This window comes from Schistocerca nitens, chromosome 6 (assembly GCF_023898315.1).
Source record: "Schistocerca nitens isolate TAMUIC-IGC-003100 chromosome 6, iqSchNite1.1, whole genome shotgun sequence".
NCBI classification, from domain to species: Eukaryota; Metazoa; Arthropoda; class Insecta; order Orthoptera; family Acrididae; genus Schistocerca; species Schistocerca nitens.
The window spans coordinates 376,780,727-376,802,411 of NC_064619.1; the positions used below are offsets into that span (position 1 = coordinate 376,780,727).

The following is a 21,685-nucleotide window of genomic DNA, read 5'->3' on the forward strand; positions in this document are numbered from 1 at the left end:
GCACAATGCAGCTGCATGTTGTGGGATCAGAAATTCTCAACTATCAGGGTCGTATCTACTCACCTGAAGACATAGCACCAATCTGGAAAAAAGATTGTCGTACTTGGCTTTGGAAGTCATCAACAAAAGTTGAGAGATAGCATTCCAAAAGTTGCTTCAGTATGCCTCAGTCCTGAAAGCAAGACTTTTATCCCATATGTAATTAATCAACACCTTTGTACAAAGTGGCTAAAAAATTTAACAGTATATAAGTTTTCATGAGTATTATAAAACAACACATACTTCTTTTCAATGTATACTATATGAAGCAAATATACACTTTCTTAAATTACTTATCTACGTGAAATAAGTACAACAGTTAAACATGTTATATGAATTTCTTCATTTAATCAACAATGCAACACTTTTTTAACTTCTTTGAGGCAATTTTATACAGTGCAGAAGAAATGGCTCCATAAAAAGATTATAAACATGGAAATATATCTTTCGATATCAGCCACCAATTTCTACTGCCTCTTCTTTTTCCTGTGGAATGACTCCAGTTGAGGTTTCACCACACTCAAATCGTGTGAAATCTAACAATGATATTCCACTATCTCCAAGGACTTGGTTGACAGTTACTGATGGGTCCAAGAGGTATTCTTGGAATATCATGCAGTGCTCATCATCAGGATTTTCAGCTGGTGTATCCTCACCAACTTCACCAATTTTTTCAGGATTCATGCCTGAAAAGAAGATATATGTATGTATAGAACTTCTGTTGTTGTGCCTATATTCAGAATACTTTACAGTAAACAGGAAAAGCAACAACCATGTAATTCTGACATGAGACAAAGGAATTTCTGACAGTTCACCGAATTTAACATCTTCATTACTGCAATCTATTTGGCTGCTTCAGACACATCCATCATTATTCGTATTTGTGTTTAATGTTACATAGGTACAAAAATAGCAAGCTGCACCATGATTCAAGAGTTTGTGTTAAATTGTATGTCCACTTATAACTGTCTGGAGAAATTGGTGCAAGTGCTGGAGGAAGGCAAAGGCATTTATACAACAGTCGGTGAGAACAGGTGGTGAGCTACCTTTTACCTGACTACACCACCGATTATCTGACAAGAGTAGCAATGTATTTAAATGTATGCACTGCATGTAAAGAAAGCCATAGGAATGATAAACTGCTTCCCACTGTGTGCTGTTGTGATATTAATTTATTGTAGATTACTTCACCTCAAAATATTTTATCTGAAATTACCAACAGAGTGTATTTTTTCTCGAAACTGCTGGAAATATATCATAAAAATTATTTAATTCTCACACTGCAGATTGAACAAAATTACTAGACTGTAATTCAGCTTTCACTGTCACTTACACACACTCATACCTCCAAGCCTATCTTTGCACTCTTTTTCATACTACACAGTTGTTTTCAACTATTGCTGTTGCACAACATATCCTTTTACTCCAGTTTTTATTATTTTTTCTCACCACTAGATGCATCCCATTAACTCTGCTTACTGCGGTTTATTAGTATTATCCCATTCCGTTACTCCAAGTCTATTATCATTATCATCATTAATGAACGTACTATTCTTACTTCCTTCTGAAGGTGGGTGCCTTTTAACCTGAGCTCTGAGTGCATATCCCCCTCCCCCCTTCTTCTAATCTTTCCAGTAATTTCATACTATTATGAGCCATTCCTATTACTAAGAAAGCTTATATATAATATAACTGAATTACTATTGCCTATTTAATAATCAATAGTTTTGTACTTGTCCTTTTCTCCGACATACAGGAGTGAACATATTAACTTCAAATCAAACAGCAAAAAATTGAGCAAATGAGAATAAAAAATGAAAAAGAGGAAACATTAAAACATCGTAGTGTTTTCAAAAGCTTACAGAACAGTTATTTAAGTGTTTACTTACTTTCATGAAAGTAAACACATTGCCTTTACCTACCTCAAAACTATAGCAGCTGCTACTGAATACAGAACGGAAACCAAAATGACCTTGATTCATCTATGTAGAGCATTGGAGCAGGGCTCATGCGCTGACTTGCAATCACGTTGAAATTTGATACCATACCACCCACAGTCCCTCTTTTTGTTTTTGTCTCTGCAGATCATTTGTCAAGCATCAGCTGAACTGAGGACTCTCCTGAGAAAATGGGGATATCTGGGCACGTTAGATTAATGATTACAAGTGTAATAGGAGATTTACATTGTTGTGGCATCGTATGTTGGTGGAAGGGAGGAGGATATTGGAGAGACTGAAGTAGTAAAAAAGAGGGGGCATTATTTTCCATTTTTCAGTTCTTGTCTCGGGCAGCAAAACAGCTAGCAACAGCTGTGGTTGTGTTGTGAGTTTTCTAGTGTAAATAATGTAAAAAAGAAAGGAATGTCAGGCCAAAATGTCACACTGATGATGAGGTCATCAGACACAGAGTACAACTTAGGACTGGCCAAGAACTAGAAGGGAAGTTCAACCTGTCCAGTTTGAGAGAAATCATTCATCAAAGAAAGAAATCATTTGCTCAAACGAGTTTCAGGATGGATAAAAATATGACATACGATTGGTGAACAGTTTGAGGGAGAGTGTGAAATAGAAGATTTTGAGGAAGATATTTTCATATAAGGGAATTGTGAAAGGTATTTACTACCATCACGTTTGTTCTAGCATGAGGTGGTATTACCTGAGGCACTGCTCGTTTATGGTTGATTACTAGATATGTGAAGGAATATGAGAACAATGAGAATACCTGCATAAGAGATCCATTCACATACTATTTTGGGGGAGACCTGTGTGTACACGCAGCAGCTCTCAAAGAAATCTTCTCCATATTGGAAGAATACTAAGCAACTAATGAACCCACTGTTGGCAGTGTTCTTGAAGAGAAGAGTACATCTGCCTCTCATTTATTCATTCACGTTCTGCAGATGCCATTATGAAGGGCAATGGACGTAAAATGAATCAAAACATGTACTAACAAACTGATTCAGATGTAGGACAGACTAATAATTAACTGTTACTAAATTACCCTAAACTATTCATGCTTGCTCAAGCTAGCAACAGTTAAATTAACAGGTACGCCGCTTCCCCTGTTAAAATTAAATAGCTTCTATTATTAACATCATATTTACATGATCAAAAATTATAAGAAAATGGTCTTGTTTACAAGGAATAGCACACTTTTCACACATCTACCATGAATATTCAGTTTTTCAATCTTGATAACCAAATAATCTGTAGGAGTGCTAATTAAGTAGTTTTTCTTTCTTTTAAATTGAGTTGTAGCTGGAAAAAGGGCACATGAGCTTATGCGCCTTTCTTTCACCTGCTTATTTAAATAATCCACCATACTTGCATCTACAATCTCTGTTTCAATCAATTAACTCTAGAGGAGAGGACAGCATTTTAAAGGAATCATTGTACAGATGATTACTGCTGCATAATGGTGGTAGGTAACCTATAGTAACTTAAAATTTAATGCTTTGTCATCATAAAAGAAGTGATAAAAGCAGTAAGCCAATAATGAGTTCATTAGCTGTATAGCATCCTTGCAATATGGAGAAGATTTCTCTGAGAGTTGCACAGACACGCAGACCTCCACAAAATATTATGGATCTCTTATGCAGTTATTCCCTTTGTTCTCACATTCCTTCACAAAGCCAACAGTCAACCATAAATGAGCAGTGTCTCACAGAATACCATGCCATGCTAAAATAAATATGATGGCTACCAACACATTTCACAATTCCTTGAAATGAGAATATCTTCTTCAAAATCTTCTATTCCACACTCTCCCCAAACTGCTTGCCAATCCTATGTCATATTTTTATTCATCCTGAAACACATTTGAGGCAAATGATTGCTTTCTTTGGTGACTGATTTCTTTGAAATTTGCCAGGTTGAATTTCCCTTCCTGTTCTTGGCCAATCCTAATGAATGCTCTGTTGCTAATGACCTCATCATCAATGTGACACAGGGACATGATATCCCTATCTTTTGTACATTATTTGCATTAGAAAACACACAACACAACCAGGGCTGTTGCTAGGTGTTTTGCTGTCCTAGGTGATAACTGAAAAATGACACCCCCTGGTTTTTTTTTTACTACCATCAGTCTCTCCAATAATCCCCCCCACCCCCTGCGCTGACCCACCAGCACCACCAGAATTAACTCATATATGTAACTTTCTGAAATGTTCATGATGAAGTTACAAATGGCCTACAGTACAATAGGTCTGTCCAGTGTGGAGAAAGAAAACTGTTAAGAAGAGAGTCTTGAATTAAGGAACACAGAAGAGCAGCAAACAATATGCTTCTGCTTCAAATAAAGTAATACCAGCTAAAATATCTGAATGTGTATAGGGGCTGTTGCTGGAAGGAGTTACAAGCAGGAACATTTAAAAGAAGAATACTGAGAAGAATTTTTCCAGAAGATTTGGTTAAGCAGCTCTCAAGAAATCCAAGATACAATGCTAGCGAATTGATAACATAATGTCAAAGGATAGATAAAAAATCTACTCACCAAGTGGCAGCAGGGGAACACACACACACAAAAGGGTTTAACTTTTACAAGCTTTTGGACCCAGTGACTCCTCCTTCTGGCAGAAGAGTTGAAGGGAAAGAAAGAGGGGTGAAGGAAAAGGACTGGAGAGGTCTAGGGAAAGGGATACAGTTCAGAAAAGTCACCCAGAACCCTAAGTAAGGAGACACTTACCAGAAAGGATGAGATGGAAAGACTGCACCCTTTTGCATAGTGTGTGTTTTTTTTCTTCTGTTGCAGCTTGGTGAGTAGATTTTTTTTATCTATCCATTTACATTATATTATCAATAAATGCTAGCTAACTGTATGATACATAACGAACTAAAATTATAGCTCTAAATTCTGCAAATACTTTAATCACATACCTGGGGTGACAGGTTGTGTCCACAAGGGACAGAAGTCAAAGTTTGTCAGATATTTTTATTAACTTTACTTAAGATTAGTGTTAAGAGGGTGTGCTGTATTCAGGAGCAAGTTTTTCTAAATAAATATTTTGTTTCAAGGCACTCAAGGTAACATGCCATCTAAGTTTGATCAACATGTATGGGAAATAATGACAAATCACTTGCTGTCTATACCACACACAAAAAGGTTTTACTGCCAAAGTAAATCTAACTATATATTCGAACATGTGGTTTTGCAGTGAGATGTACTGATAAAATTCCCTTGAGCTTCCAGCCCTGTCAAGTGATTTAAAATCCACAAGGAATGCTTTATTAAAAAGGTTCCATCAATGAGTGTCCTGGAATGTTACATTATGTTGGTTTACATACGTTGACTGTAGATTTAAACCAGTACATGCATAAATTTCAATGTAAAACAAAAGTGGAATTACAGTTCAAAGCATGGCTCTGTACTTCTCTTACAATGTGAATAAAAACAGTACAGTTAAGATAGTTCACAAGGCTCATGTCATCTTGGACCCTGAGAGCTTGTCACCTAAGTTAGCCCATCTCGAAATCACCTTTCATCAGAATGGTTATGGTGAATGATAGGTCAGACGTGTGTTGCATTACTGACCAACTGTGCACCAGGTGAGTGATGAAAATGCCAGGATGGCACCAAAGTCTATGGCATTTTTGCTTTAGGCATGGAGCATTTCGATCAGGATTAGTCGTATTTTGTAAAAATATGATGGGAAATGTGTTTTTTGACCATCATCTAGTATCAGTGTCCTTTTAGGTTCAGTAAAGGGTGATCTTTGTTTGCACAAGGGTGTTGTCTACCATATTCCTTGCAGTTGTGTCACGTCATATATTTGTGAGACGATCAGGACTGGAGAACTGGTGTACTGAGTATAAACATCACACACGTTTAGAACAGCTGAACAAATCCACCATTGCAGAACACTGTCTTGACACAAGTCATCCGATGGAATATAACAATACTGAGATTCTGGTATGCATCTCTAGCTATTGGGGTAGTGTTGTTATGTAAACAGTTGAAATTAAATTGGCAAGTAGTTATCAATGACAATGTCACCCGGCAGCATTCTTGTAAGTTATTACATCAATACACCAGGAGAAACTCACGTCTAACATGTACTGCATTCAAACAATGGAAAATCCAGGATGGAATGTAACAATATTAGAGAAGGAAAGTTGCTACTCACCATATAGCGGAGATGCTGAGTCGCGATAGGCACAACAATAGCTGAAAGCTATAACACAACAATAGCCGAAAGCTATAATTGTGTGAATCTTTTTGCTGTGCTTATCACAACTCAGCATCTCCACTATATGCATTCTTTCTTTTGATATACCTATGGCATCAGTTGTTTTATATACTTCTATAACTGATAATTGTTCAGTACTATATTATGTTCTTTCTTGAGGTTTTCATGTGTGATTATACTTCTGGGATGTCTTTCATAAGTATTCTGTTCAAGAGAAATATGACCATTATCAATTTACATGAAATGTATTTGCAGCTGCAAATATGGACAACCATCAGCTGAAAAACATAGGCACTACAATATGGTATGATGAATTATATGCTCATTTATTAACTACTGAAAATACAGTAGTGGAATCCTTATAAATATTCACCAATTTGGATGAAAGTTAGTGATAAATTGCTCAAATAAAGAATTTTATGTGACATGGCATTCCAGCTGCTCTATTTGAATAAAATAAACACAACTACTTCAAAAATTCACACAAACAAAACTATTCTGCTGTAGTTCAAGTTGACACAGTAAACTATGTTGCTGAACAAACTGTAACAAAAGAAAAAATAATTTGCTAATATTAATAGAAACTATATGCCAGGGTAATAAATTCTCTCATTGTTCTCTTATTAAAAATACAAGTTTCTGGTCTTACCAACTATATGCTGACATAATTGCCTTCCAATATGCTCTTTGGGTAGCCCCTCCAATGAAGGTGGTGAATTTTGTTTGAATGCTAAGATAGCACCATATCTGCCTAAGAGAATTCTTGTATCCAGTGGTGGAGCTGGGTGTGCGTATCCTGCCAGTTTCACATCTGTCCCGACATGGAAACAAACAGCTCTACGAAGAGCCAAGTTTTCTCCAACAGTGCCAATCAAAAGAGCTAAGTGATCTGCTAAGGTCTTGCCATCATTTACTGGTAAAGTTTTTAGTCGCTCATTGTCCAGACACATCTAAAAGCCAAAATACAACATTATTAATTATATACCATTTCTGACTGAAATACAAACTACAAAAAATGTTACACACTGATGATGATAAAGTAGTCATACTCGGCATAGGTATTGACAGTGCTTTTTGTTGACAGCAATATGAAAGGAGGATTGTAGAAATAAAAGTTTTATTGGCGAGACAGTTTGGTAGAAGACCAATGGTGGTGGTGACAACAATTATGATAATGATAATTTAGGGCAGTTTTCAGCATTAATACTAAAACATCCCCAAAGACTGTGATTAAAACTGAGGAACTGATTTCATAAAAGTTAATTCATCCATTCATTCCCAGGCAGGCAGTAATACTCTTATACACATAATCTACAACTGCTAATTTTACCTTTTCTTAAAATAAACTATTGAAAATGCCAATGCACTAATTGAAAAAGCTAAACTGAAAAGTCAGAATATTGTTGGCAGACTACTTGTATAGAAAATTACTTGTACATAAAAATGGTTGAACGAAACCACCCTGCAAAAACACTAAAATCTTCAACCTAGAAATACTGGTAGAATGTCTGATGGAACACATGTATCATGTGGGCATGTCTCTTGTAATAATCTGACACGTACTCAGATAAAATATTACTAACTGCGTTATAATTGTTCCAATTCTGGACCACAATATTATACACCTGGTAACTAATTTTTATTTACGATGATCATCTTCAAGACCTAAAACATGATGAAGACAGAGGCATCTTTGCACACAACAGAGTGCGCCAAATTTATAAAGTAAGGCCACCAGAAAACAATTCACTCATAAACGACAAATTATCATACCTCAGTACAACCAATTTTTCAATTACATCAAACCAATACATGTAAATAGGGTACAGTCAGAAAGTGATAAGGGAAAAAAAGCTTCGTCTTTTATATAAACAGTCATTCTGACTCTGTGCAACAGATGTTGTACACTGAGTTGTAGCAATGACTTGACATACCTACATTAAGGTGTTGCAGATGTTGCTACTACATACCCAGTTGATGTATATGAATTGTGCAGTTAGAAAACAGATTGTAAAACCATAACATTAAATTATTGCCTCCATAGCGCAGCAGTAGCGTTACCACCTACCACGCAAGGGGGCCCGGTGTTTCGATACCCGGCAGGGGACTGGGTGTTGTGTGTCATTCATCATCATTTTCATCATCATTCACATGCAAGTCACGTATGAAAATAATATCAAAGAAAGACCTGTCTAGTGCCTCTTAGTGGTCAATATGAAAAATGAAGCTAATGCCACTTCTTTAGACACATGTATACATATAAAGTTAACACTTGTCATTATAAACCTGTGACATGAACAGTAGGTTAAGTCCCACATTCTGGCCTCCTTACATGGGCCAATCGGGCATCATTGTATTCAGTGTGGAGGGACATGTGGTCATAAACACTGCTCTCTCAGTCTTTGTTGACCTTGGAACCCCAACCAATCAGTTGAATAGCCCCTCAGTTGGCCTCACAAGGCTGAGTGCATCCCATACCAGTCCTGCCACCACAAAAAAATCTCTGGCAGTATCGGTAATTGAAACTTGGTCTCCTGCGTGGAAGTCAACTGCACTGACCATTCAGCTGTAGAGGCTGACTGTGACATAAATAATTTTTTTATAATTTTGGGAAAACTTTTTAAATAAATTTTCAGTTATAAGTATGAAAAGTGTATAATAAAGATGTTAAAGTTATATGAAAAACATTCCTAGACTTGAAACTTCCTGGAAGATTAAAACTGTGTGCCAGACCGAGACTCTAACTCGGGACCTTTGCCTTTCGCGGGCAAGTGCTCCACCATCTGAGCACAGGTCCCGAGTTCGAGTCTCGGTCCGGCACACAGTTATAATCTGCCAGGAAGTTTCAAGTCTAGGAATGTTTTTCGTATAACTTTAACATCTTTATTATTCAGTGGAAACCCCCAATCAGCAGTTGTGGCAATAGAATTTGCTAATATAGATTTTTCTTCTACCATTAGTACATTTTTATTTCCTACCATAATTGGTTCATTTTCCTTTATGTTGATTTCACTTTTTTTTCCCCTCAAATCAATTTATAAGCACATATGTAGGGCTTGCTTAAAAAAAGTTTTTGAACTGTAATATTTTTAAATTTTATTTTAAGTGTGAATTCAAATCAAAAACTTTCATTGTATTATATGATCATTTTTATTTTCAAGCATATTTATATAAATGTATCCAGAAATGAAAAGTAAAGGGTGAAACTGCCCCTGGGATCAATGATGCCCCTGGGTGTCAGAATTATCCCAGTTGACAGTACTATTTTGCACATACACAGTTGGCACTGTTAGGTAAAATTATTGCATGAAGCGTTTAAATTTGTGATTATGAAGTATAACTGAATGTGGATTTACTGACATAAAAGCATTAATGAATGTCTTTCTTTCATCCTGTTTGTTGTGTTCCATGCAATGAAATCTTCCATATTGTGTGAAATGTGGCAGAACAAATCAGCATTTCCAGTACATGCACACTCAGTGACTAACATTTTGTCTTATGTTCTCTACAAAAGTGCTACTGCATTTTTTCAGTTTCCCAATATGTTGTTAATTATTATGGCGGGGTTATTTTTTGTGTGATTACTGAATATTATTATCATTCTCATCATTATAATTTAGTGTGCAATAACCAGTCGGTAAGGTGACAATCAGTCCCAATTACAGTTAATTATGAACAGCAGACAAATTATTGGAAGAAATCAGGATTTAATATATGTTGCTCCTCTGGAGTATATTACAATTCTGATGCAGAAGTAGTGACAACACTTTCAAAATTTCTATCTTAGGGCTGTTTATCATGACATTAATAAGGGCACTGTTTTTTATAACATAGACTGCACATGCATATTAAGTAATTTTTAGCAAAGATCAGAATAATTTTATTTTGCAGTTGTAATATGGGCAATAGCTGTTTCACAACAGTCTCTTTGTGGCAGCTAAATATGCACTCAAGTGAAAGTCACACTAGTTTAATATTCTGCCATTGCGTGTGCAATGTCAGCAATGTTTGCATGCTAGGTTCATTGTTTCCAAACAGCAGATATTGTGGAATTGAAAGTAGGGACTCCTATCACAACCTTTACTTCCTCATCTTAATGACTCATCTTGCTTTGGTTCTTACAACTTGCAAGACTGCAAGTTTCCCTGTGATAGTCACCACTTGAATTTTCGCAGTGAAGACTGCCTGCCCTTTATTGCAGAATAGCAACTGTCATTTCACCAAGAGAAATACTAGCCTCTGAATCAGCCTGAAGACTTTGGCAAGCCTGCCTTTTTGATGTGGTAGATTCTGTTTAAAATTGGTCCAAATAGTCCTGGATCCTACGACTTTATTGAGGCACCTCTAGCTGGTTATACAGCACCCACTTTGTCTTGCTGAGAATCAATTCCTGTGGCAAACATCAGTGAGTGCCTTGTACATTAATCTACACAGTAAATGGTCACCAGAGAGAAGATCAGCATCCCCTTCTCACTGAGCAGCATCTATGAATAATGAAGAATTTAATGACACATCAGTACCAGAGAAAACATGAGGCAGAGCTGAAATGAGTCATATGACCAGTATTGAGGATATATTCTAGACTTGAAAAGACTTGTGAAGCTTCCTCCTCTGAAGCAGCTGAGGGTATAGCCCTAAAGTAAATTCTCTGCAGTGGTATTCCACAGGAGGTGTTTTAGGGAGTTGATTAATGAGAGTCTTCAGAGGCTTGCTATTCACAGAATCACTTGGTGGAAGATGAAGTGAGTGTATAGTTAATACACTGCTCTATAACAGCGTCTACACCAATGCCTGTACTCTGCAAGTCACTTAATGGTGTGTAGCAAAGGGTACTTCTGGTTCTGCTCTCATTTTCCTCTGCATTGTTCCATTCACAAACGATACACAGGGAGAACTACTGCTGATAAACCTCCGTCTGAGGTTTAATTTTTGATAATGGTCATTTTGTGATCTGTATGGGGACAAGGTACAGGAGGCACTATGTTGCCTGAGTTCCTAGAATTTCAACAGTAAACTTCTGCATTATAGGCAAGGCCTCTCTTGTAGCATCTGTCACTGGAGTTTGATGAGAATCTCCATAGTGCCCTTCCACTTTCTAAACAATCCTGTGATGAAGAAACGTGCCACTATCTGTTGGATCTTCTCTATTTCTTCTATCACTCCAACATGGCCAGGATTCGAGACTGATGATCAATGCTAAAGAATCAGTCTTAAAAGTATCTTGTCAGCCACTTCCTTTGTGGATTAATTACATTTCTTGAATATGTTTCCTATGCACTGCAGCCTAGCACCTGTTTTCTCTCTTATTTGTTTGATGATGTCATTCTCCTTTTGGTCACAGCAGACTAATGAGGGTCAACTGCCAGTATCCTCTTCCTGCATTTCACTATCATTTCTGGTGTTGAATCCATCCTACAGACAACAGCATCATCTGGCGACAGCCTCATGAAGCTTCCCATATTATTCACTAGATCATTCACATATACTGTAAACAGTAACAGCCCCATAACACTCCCAAAATTACCTCTACATTGTCAATTTCAGCCTGTCGAAAACGAGGTACTGAGTTCTATCTGTTAGAAGGGCTTGAATCCAGTCATGAATCTTGTCTGATACTCTGTAAGGCCATATTTTGCTTACCAAATGACAGTTCAGAATTGTAACAGTTCGGAACTATACCAATGTCATTTGGAACTCAGCTAACACAATATCAAACAGATCGCCTCTGTCTGCGAGATTTCACGCACAAACAGATGAGCTAATTTTATGGAATCCATGTTGATTTTTATAAAGGAGGTTTGTATTCCGCACACTTTTATCCAACTACTTGGTTCTTGCTTAAGTGGTCTACAATAAACTGCCACTACAAGGGGAGCAAGGTCTTTTGCATAATCTGTGCTCTCACTCAGGTGCTTCATCTGGTCAATGTTGAATGATTTTAGTCTATTTTCTACCCTAAAATCCAACCACTTATGTCAATACTTAGACATGTGTGCAAGGATTGAAAGGAGGAACCACACATAATTTCAGTTTATGGAATCTTCCACATTATGGAAGACCAAATTAAATATTTCTGCCCTCCCAGTGCCATATTCTGTTTCTGTGCCAATAGGACCACTAAGCAGATAATTTCAATCTGTCAATAATTTATGAACCAATGGGCCCGCAGAGTCAAAGATATCTCAGAGACATTATGTAATAAAATCCAGATTGCTAGTAGTTTAATGTTTTTATTGTGTTGGATCCATTTCAGCTATATTATCTTCTTCAGACTATTACATAATTTTTTTGTTTTATCATAATGTTGGTTAATCAGATTTTATGATCTACAAATTTGGTACTTACATCCATATATCATCAGTGTTCACCGTCACTTTGTATTGTAATATAAATGTAGATTTAGGAGTTTTATACTACAAGCTGTTTTGTAGTTTGCTGCAGTTGTTGATCGACCTTTTTTGTAATTTTTATAATTTTGCATGTTATTGTTAGATTTGACAGACTGACAATTCACCAAAGATGTTACATTGTTACAGTATCTATGGTGTATTGAATTATCATTTCGCACTGTATGTATGATCTTTCATACAAAATTTTATTGAATTCCTTACCAAAGATAATGGATAAACACGAACAACTACTCACAGACACATCAATTACAACTGTTATGGATACAGCCCACAATGGTAATGTCAACACACCGAACCATATAGCGTCTTCGACAACTATAAGAACTGTCCATCTGTCACATCTAGTAATAAAACATAAAATTATACAAATAAGAAGAAAGGATGAGCAGAAACAGTATCAAACCACAAACCAGCTTATAGCATAACAGTCTTCAATTTACATTATGTTGTAATACAATACAGAGTGACAGTGACCTCTAATGGTATATGGACATAAGTAACAAATTTGTGTAACTGAAAATGTGATTAACCAGCATTATGATAAAATAAAAAAATAATTCATAGCTTTCACAGATGGTCTGAAGTTGGCAATCTAGCCGAAATGGATCCATCACAATAAAGACATTAAAATACTATAGCAGCAATCCAAATTCTATTACATAATTTCAATCTGCTTACTGACTGACCATTACTGAGAAAAATTTTAGTATCTAGTTCTCTGTGCATGTCTCACATTGCTCTCCTTATGATCATTTTGACTTCATGCAGCATGTGTTAGTCAACTAGACTTTGACTTCACTTGATTCCATGATGAAGTTTGTTTTCTAAATTTCTATTATGACAATAATTGTGGGTCTTTTCCATCCCTCATAACCTCACTTAGCACCATATTGTACGATTAACACCAGAAAAAAAAAAAAAGAGGCTGAAAATTGGACCGTTTGGTAACAGCAGCAGAAAAAAAAAAACAGACCATGGCATGACATCAGACTGAGGAAGTGGATCACTGATTCAAGAAATGCAAGATACTTGATGCACTCTTTGTATTCACCTACACCTCTTGCACTAAGGATGGCTTACTTGACTGGCTGGCAGAGGGTGTTCCAGATCTTCTGTTGGCTGCAACACGGATTTTGGACCCGATTTAATTTTCAAATCCCAGTGACAGCACCTGGATACTAACTTACAAGGACTCACTATCTACCATTCAAGCTTCATTATTCAGAAATAATGAAAATAAAAGACCAATTTTACTTGCTTCTTTCTTTTGTTCTAAAATCTTGCTGCTTGAAATAACAACTTCCCCCCCGCCTCCCTTCTTTTAATGCCATAAAATTATTTTCCGTTAGTGTATGGACTTGTGGTGAAGGGGACTATTCTTAACATCAGTTTCTCATGGTGTAATGGTTGGAAATGGGGGCTGCTAACCTGAAGGTGCAGAGTTCAAATGTAAATGCTCCCATTTATTTTTTGTAGTTTCAATGAGCAAATTCACTAGAAAGAAAAGGATGGCAAAATTTCATACATTGTTTACCCAGATTACTGAGTGAGAGTAACAAAGTAAAACTGGCCTCCCTGCATATCGGCTATGCTGTAATTCAAATAGTTTTCCTCAAGTACCTAAATTTGCAAAAGATATGGTGTCTTACGTAACAAAACATAACTGGATCATCTACTCACCATAATATATTAACTGTAATATATGAAGTCTGTTACTTCTTTCTTGAAGTAAATTATGGCCACAAATCAAAGATTTATAGAGGAGTTTGAACTCAGACGTTTACATCTGGAGTTATGAAGTATGCACAATTAAGGGGATTTTAGTTCACTGTAGTCTGTTAAATACTAACCAAACATCATGGTAAAAGGATAAAAACAGGAAAAATGGCGATTTGCTGTACCTTCCTGTCACTAGTCTAATTAAGCAAAATGTTGCATTACAATGTACTATTTTACATCTATAAATGTTACTCATCACATGTGCCCAACTATTTTCCATTCCAATAACTAAAATGCTTCTGCAGAACCCAGTGCAATGTTGACACTGTAAGGTGGTGATGATGTTTTGGTTTGTGGGGCACTCAACTCCGCGGTTATCAGCGCCCATACAAATTCCCAACCTTTGCTCAGTCCAAACTCGCCACTTTCATGAATGATGATGAAATGATGAGGACAACACAAACACCCAGTCATCTCGAGGCAGGTGAAGATCCCTGACTCCGCTGGGAATACCCACCCACACTGTAAGGTGCAGTTCCACAAAGGCAAAAAAAAAGACTCCAATTTCTTCATAGGTTTTACAGTACTGTTAAAGTTTTTGCCACACACGGTTTGTGTCTCAGGATGTTTTATGTTGTGCTGATGCACCTGCAATTATTCACAAAAAAATTAACATCAGCCTGTCAGGCCCTAAAAGGAAAAACAAGAAGGTGAAGATGAGGGTGGAGATGGCAAGATGAGATGTATTATGTCGTGAACCATTATGGCAACAATAACACAGGCATGAAGCATTGAAAGAAATTAGAAGAGGCTTCTGCACTGTAGCAGAACACTAATTGCTTGTAATAAATACAACAAATAGACATCCAAATAAATACACCAATGGATATCATTAACCGTATCTGGTTCAACCTGGACTATTGCCCTCAGGTTAACTATAATATGCTCATGATGCTGATTTTGGATAGACATAGCTTTCTGATCTAATGTTGCCTTCTCTCTCATTGCGTTGATGATATCAAAGGTATTTAAAGCAACTTTAATCAAGCACACAGCCTGTCTTCCAAAGTGAGCCTAGCTGCAGCTGCACGGGATTCAGCAAACACTTACAGTACGCAAATAAAGTGATGTGCCATCCACGGTGTATCACATATCTTGCAGTTTTTAGGGATCCTGCACCTACAAGACAGTGATTAAGTGGCAGTAACATTAATTGTCAAAGGCTATATAAATTCATCTTAAGAGTGACTATGGGAATGGAAATTTCCTGTATACAGGAAATTGTTGATTAGATGCCATCCTGTGTGATGTGTGCAACCTGTCAAGGGTCTCATCCTGGAATCGAGCTCGGGCCGCAATAAATACATGCTATTCAGGACCAACCAACAACAGACTGACATACACTCATTTCTGCTCACTGTCTTCACTACATTATTCTTTTTCCTTTTGTTGAAGAATACAATGTTGGGACAAAATTGTACAATGATTCATATTTTCAAAACTAGCATTCGACAATTAGTCCAAACAGCCATTTACTATATTTTATAGTCATGAATATCACTCACTACGTATGTAAAAGGACAAAAAAAAAGTGCTGTATGAGAATCACCATGCCTTGGATCAAATTTGAACTGGTGACTTCTGTCTTACCGCCTGCAAAAGGAGATCGGCCAGAGAGACTTTTTCAGTTTTGCAGATATCACATCATGGACAGTCAACTGTAATGGCTCACTTGGGGGGGGGGATTCTGTCAAAGACAGAGTTGCTGCCCTGACTGAAGAAGGCAGGTTTTAAGAGGCACTGCCAGCAGAGTTACTGCAAGGAAAGACAATCAAAGAGTAGTTTCAGACTGGGAAGGGTAAGACACATGTAGTAATGAAATGAAGTGGATTGCTATTGGTTTTCTGCTGGGGTCTGGATTTCTGTGAGAGGAGCAATGGTACTTCACAGAATTGAGGGAACTCTTGATAGTAGGCAGTACGCCCACATACTGGAGAATGTGATGCTGCCTTAAGTGCAAGTGCTGTACAGTGAAGGGGAGTTCACATAAAATGAAGATTATTCTCCTAAATCCACATTTATTCAGCAGCAGCTGTCCAACATGGACATCAATGTCATGGACTGGCTACTAAGGGCTGCTGACAGAATCAAATGGAGAATGTGGAGTGAGGTAGCAGAAACTCTGTCAGATAACTGAATAACTGGCCACGACATCAACTGGTTACAGCTGAAACCCTTAGAGACTGCATTCTTGATGCTTTGAAGAAGGTTGCCTCTTCTAGCAATTAAGTTCAACATCTCTCAGATTCAATGCCAAAATGCAGGACTAAAATTAGAAATAATTGGGGATTTTGGACTTTATATCAGAGCATTGAAAACATTTTGTTTTCTTGTTCTTTTGCTCAGTTTTCTGTCAGTGAGAGCCAATGGAAGATCACTAAGCTAGGGGAAAGTATCAAATCCAATATGATAAAATGAGAGATTGTTCTCCTTTAACTGCCTTGCCAATTAAAATAATTGTCTATTAAATATTTTTAAATATACATTTCTCTTTAATTTGCCGTTTCCCTACATACTTAAAAAATAATAAATTAAGAGAGTTTTTTAAGACTTTTTAAAAAAATCATCTCTTTCTTCCTAATGCCTGCAACCTCCCAGAAAATTTATTCACCTTTCATCCCCCTCCTCTCTCTCGGTCTCTCATCTCACTTGCCTTTCACTACATCTTTCCAAAAATTAGAAGTTTTTATTGAAATGACGCTCTTTCTTTTCAAATCTCCTTCTACCTACCCTTTTTTTACCTTCCTCTTTTATCATTCCTCACAAAACCTTTGAAACATTTTCTTTTAAATCCTCCATTTCACTATACATTTTTGTTTTGAAAATACTCCTGCCTTATCCCTTTTCTCTCACCTAAGATAAAAGGAACTACAGTATGATATACCTTATAGAAAGTTGCTTTTCAATCTTTTATGCTGCACTCCTGCCCTCAGCTGAGGTCATGCCCCCCCCCCCCCCCCTCTCTATCTCTCTTTGTGTGTGTGTGTGTGTGTGTGTGTGTGTGTGTGTGTGTGTGTGTGTGTGTGTGTGTGGGCGGAGAGTGCTTATTCAATCTCACACACACACACACACACACACACCGCGCGGTCACATGGGTGTCAGCATCCAAAGAGCCAGTGGACACAGTGACTAATTTCAGTAGCTTATCCATTCCCGCAAACAGCTATTTTGGGATCTATGGAGATTGAATAAGATAAGTATGGAAGGACTGGAAGAACTCTTAAGTTATGTCCTTGTGCCTGGAGAAGGAGGTTCAATAACAGTAGCTGACATTTGAAGGAATGTTGTGATTAAGTGCAGGGCCGCGACATATTACAGTGAGGGCTTCCAGAAGTGATTGCTGGTTGGCAGTTTTGTAGTTGAAATAAGAAACGTGGAAAGTGGAGATGTAGACGCTGGTGGCACTAATTGAAAGCCACACACAGTTAGGAGTCAGAGTCATCTTAAAAGGGAAATGAACTATATTGTTTCTGTGGGAACTGACGAGCTTGATTTCCTCTGACTATTGGATCTCTCTTGCTTTCAACATTGATCTTGTGAATTTTTCTTTGCTCAAATTTCAAAAACCATTGCAGGGTTCTAGTTGGGAGTTAAGTGGAGACCAGTAGCAATGTATGTTTCTGGTTCAATGGTAAGAATTTGGAAGTTAAGGTAATGTAATCAGCTTGCTACAGAGCTGATAATAGTAAATAAGTGGTTTTTAGCCTTGTCTTGTTGATAAGTCAAGTGTGGTGACTCTTGTGTAAACTGTTTCAGTAATTTCGTTGGGGGCTTATCCGAGTCCACTAATAAATTTTTCCCATAATGGCATAATTGGCTCGTGTAGGTAACTGCACACCTGATTGCTCTAGGACTGCACTGACGCTCGTCACCATGACCATGAGCTGCGAAAGTAAGGAAATGTCTGTAACTTGTATTAGGTGTTTGTTCATCACTTAGGAACAAATAAGGGTACAAAAAGTAAATTGTTTAATGTGTTACTCTCTTCATATCATTTAAAACCACTGCTTTAGCATTTCTGACATCTTATGACTTTGTCACAATCTTCAGTGGCTATTCCAACTACGGGGTTGCTAATCTCAATATCTATTTGTGATTCCTGATGTGATATTTATGCAACTCACAGTTTTTCAGTTAAGCTAGAGCTGAGCAAATAGTTTGAGGAGGCAAGTTGATGTTCCCAGGGCCTATCTCAAAGGCATTATTCTACCTTTACAATAGCCTCCAAGAGTTTTGACTGTTTTACGATAGGGAGAACACTATATGTGTTGAAATAAAATGACTTCATTTCAGCTACATCTATCCACCAGAAAGCATGGCTGAAACTTAGACTGATATTCATATAACCCAATATTAGATTATGTCCAGGAACATAATTTATGTTCCATCCACATGCTGGGGGTTCAAGTTGGGATGATAGTCTGAGACTATTGTTTATTGCTCCCATAAAAAAAAGTCTTAGTCTGCAAAAGACAAAATAACGTTGGCTACCTATTTAACAAATTGTTGAATGCGTGCAATATTTAGTTAAATTACATATTCTCAAAAATATTTAAATTTTATTGGCTGAAGCAGAAAAATGCTGGTATTAACAAGTGTATACAGTAATTAGGAGTTTTATAAGTTTTTCACCTTCAGATCTAAAAGGTACTATTGTCAAGGCAATGAGAGCACTTATGATGCAGAGGTTGCCTCAGGATTTCCTTGCCCATTTTTAGCCTGGCAATTTCAAGAGGAGCAAAAATACAGACGCAATATAGTAATCCCCCCAGTCAGCTTTGAACCCACATCTAAAACAGCCATCACTTTATACAATGCTCACATTACCTTTGTGGGTAGGAGCCAAGGCTTTGTACAATGCTCTGTCATTGCTACAGTGATGGCTAATATAGGTAATTTGTGATGTAACAGACTAGGTTAATTACACTTTCTCTGTGGAACGACATTCCTCGATTCAAAACCATAAATTTAATAACCCACTGTCAAAACTTCCATGAAAATCACAATGTAGGCAGTGTGTGTTCTGCTTCATATTTTAATTTTTCAAGGTTGTCCGTAGTGATGTCACCTGGGAGATTACTTGTTTTCAAGTCTATTGGTCATTCTGGTTTTGCAATATTTGCCTACCCAATTTCTTTCACTTAATAAGGAACTAATGAGCAATAATATCTGCAGACAAGTAACTATGCTCACAAGCTGTCTTGAAGGCTATATCAAACATATACAGTAGTCTACTGTCATTACGACTGTTTTGGGACATGTTGAATGCTTCAAGGGTTGAGATCAAACAATGAGTGCTACAATTTCACAATTTTCCACATAACATAGAAGCCTCTACGCAAACTCCTTGATGATTCTTATACAAATATTGTGGTGGCCTAGGGAAGTCGTTAATATGAAACCATCAAGGGGGCTGGCTTGTGAGGCACTGCTTTGAAAATGTGCCCCACACTCAACTAGGTGATCTCTTATTGCTATTTCCATCTCTCTCTACTATAAGCCTACTGCAAATTGAGCAGCTTATTAATAGATTGACCAGACATCCTCATTTTGCTGGGAGTCCCAGTTTTAACATAAACGTCCTGGTGTCCCGAGTAAATCATTTGGGACACACAACTATCAGAGTTTTAAACTGAGAAACAAAATGCTTGCAATAAAATTTTCATTTAATTAAATATTTGTGAAAAACAAATTTCCTCAGAACCTTATAGACATACATATTTCCACAGCATATAGGCCTAATGCATTTGGCTTAACTCATCTTATGCCTAAATAAAAAGACATATGTTGAAAAGAGAAGCAGGTATTACCTACCCCTGCCCGGCTTGCCGACCTTCCACTTTACGGCCCTCAAGACAAGTAAAAACATAATCAAACCAAAGGAGGTATGCATCACTTAACTTAAACCATTTCAAGTAATGGGAGTGCAGCCATATGAAAGTTAATTTTGTGAAGAATGTGAGTGATGTGGCATGTTTTAGCAGTGGTTATTGAATATTGTTCGTCACGTAGGCACGCTGCCCCCTAACAGTCTGAAATCTTAAATTTTAATATGAAATGTATAATTTGTATCTGATTACTGATTTGTAATATTACATAATTTTTAGGATTAACAAATTCAAGGTTGCCACAATTTTCCCCATGTGAAATTCCCTGGTTTCCAGACAAGTTTTAGCATTTTTCCCTGGGGAATTTTGAGATCTCAAGGGTAAGTTAAGATGTAAGTTGACAATCTGTCTTTGCAGCTACGTTACAAGAAATAATAGTGAAAACAAGGAAACATCTAAAAAAACAAACAAACTTGCAAGCAGATGGCATTTCCTGATGTGAACAAAAATTGTAACAAGTAACATCAACATCTTTTGTAATGAACTGTTTCTAGATGGAGAAAGCAAGCCAAATGGTATATGTGTTTCATTAAGACCACTGGTAGTATTTTATTTCAATAAAAAGAAACACATTTGATAACAAAACTACGCATTTCCTGGAGTCACAAGATGGATTTAAAATACCTTCACTGCACTCTCACAACTAAATTTTTAGCCATAGATTTAGTCAGAAAACGAGAGCGCACACACACAGTCACTCAGACATAACTCATGCACACATGACCGCCACCTCCGGCTGCTGTGTCTACAGTCTCTGAGAAAAAAATCCAAACAAACCACTCCTCATGCCTACCTGCCCCTCGTCAGCAGCTGCTAGGCTAGCGGCAAGAAGTGGTGGCAGCTCTGACCACAAGCTGAGTGGGACTGGTACGAAGGGGAGAAGCATTAGGAATGAGGGAGTAGGGAAGCAGTGCACATACGCATCTACACCCAGCCAGCAACAATGTATGGCTCCTCAGTAAACAAGCAATTTCATCTACTGAGACAAAAATGAGATTTTCCCATGTTTTTTTTTTATTTTTTATCCCCCCCCCCCGACTCCCTGGCGTGTTCGAAATTCCCTGATTTCCGGAACCTGTGGCAATCCTGAAATTGTACCCAAGTATCTAGTAAATGATTGAACATTGGAAATAATATATCCAGATATTACAGTAAAAAGTATGTATCAGCCTTTTTATTTCTAAAGAAAAGAATTTTATTTACATGTAATGTACCTATGTTTTCCTTTCCAATTCACAAAATGAAGACAAATATTTGCTATGGGTTTTTCAGCTGATGCATCATCACAGATTCATTGTCGATTTCAAAATATCACAATAACTGGGAAGAAAGGTAAGTGTAAGTGTAGTAATGAAGTTAGGTATAAAATATTAACACAAGTG

The 21,685-nt window shown here is 37.2% G+C and overlaps 1 protein-coding gene across 1 annotated transcript in view; it reads right to left on the minus strand.

Moving 5' to 3' along the window:
- Positions 1-358: 358 nt before the first annotated feature.
- LOC126263118 (elongation factor Ts, mitochondrial) overlaps positions 359-21,685 on the minus strand; it is an 83,214-nt gene continuing 61,887 nt past the window's right edge. Inside the window, exons 3-4 of the mRNA XM_049960130.1 lie at positions 6,876-7,176; positions 359-725 (exon numbers count right to left, since the gene is read on the minus strand). Of these exons, the coding sequence (XP_049816087.1) occupies positions 493-725; positions 6,876-7,176 (534 nt within the window). The 3' untranslated portion in view covers positions 359-492. The remainder of the gene's footprint in view (positions 726-6,875; positions 7,177-21,685) is intronic.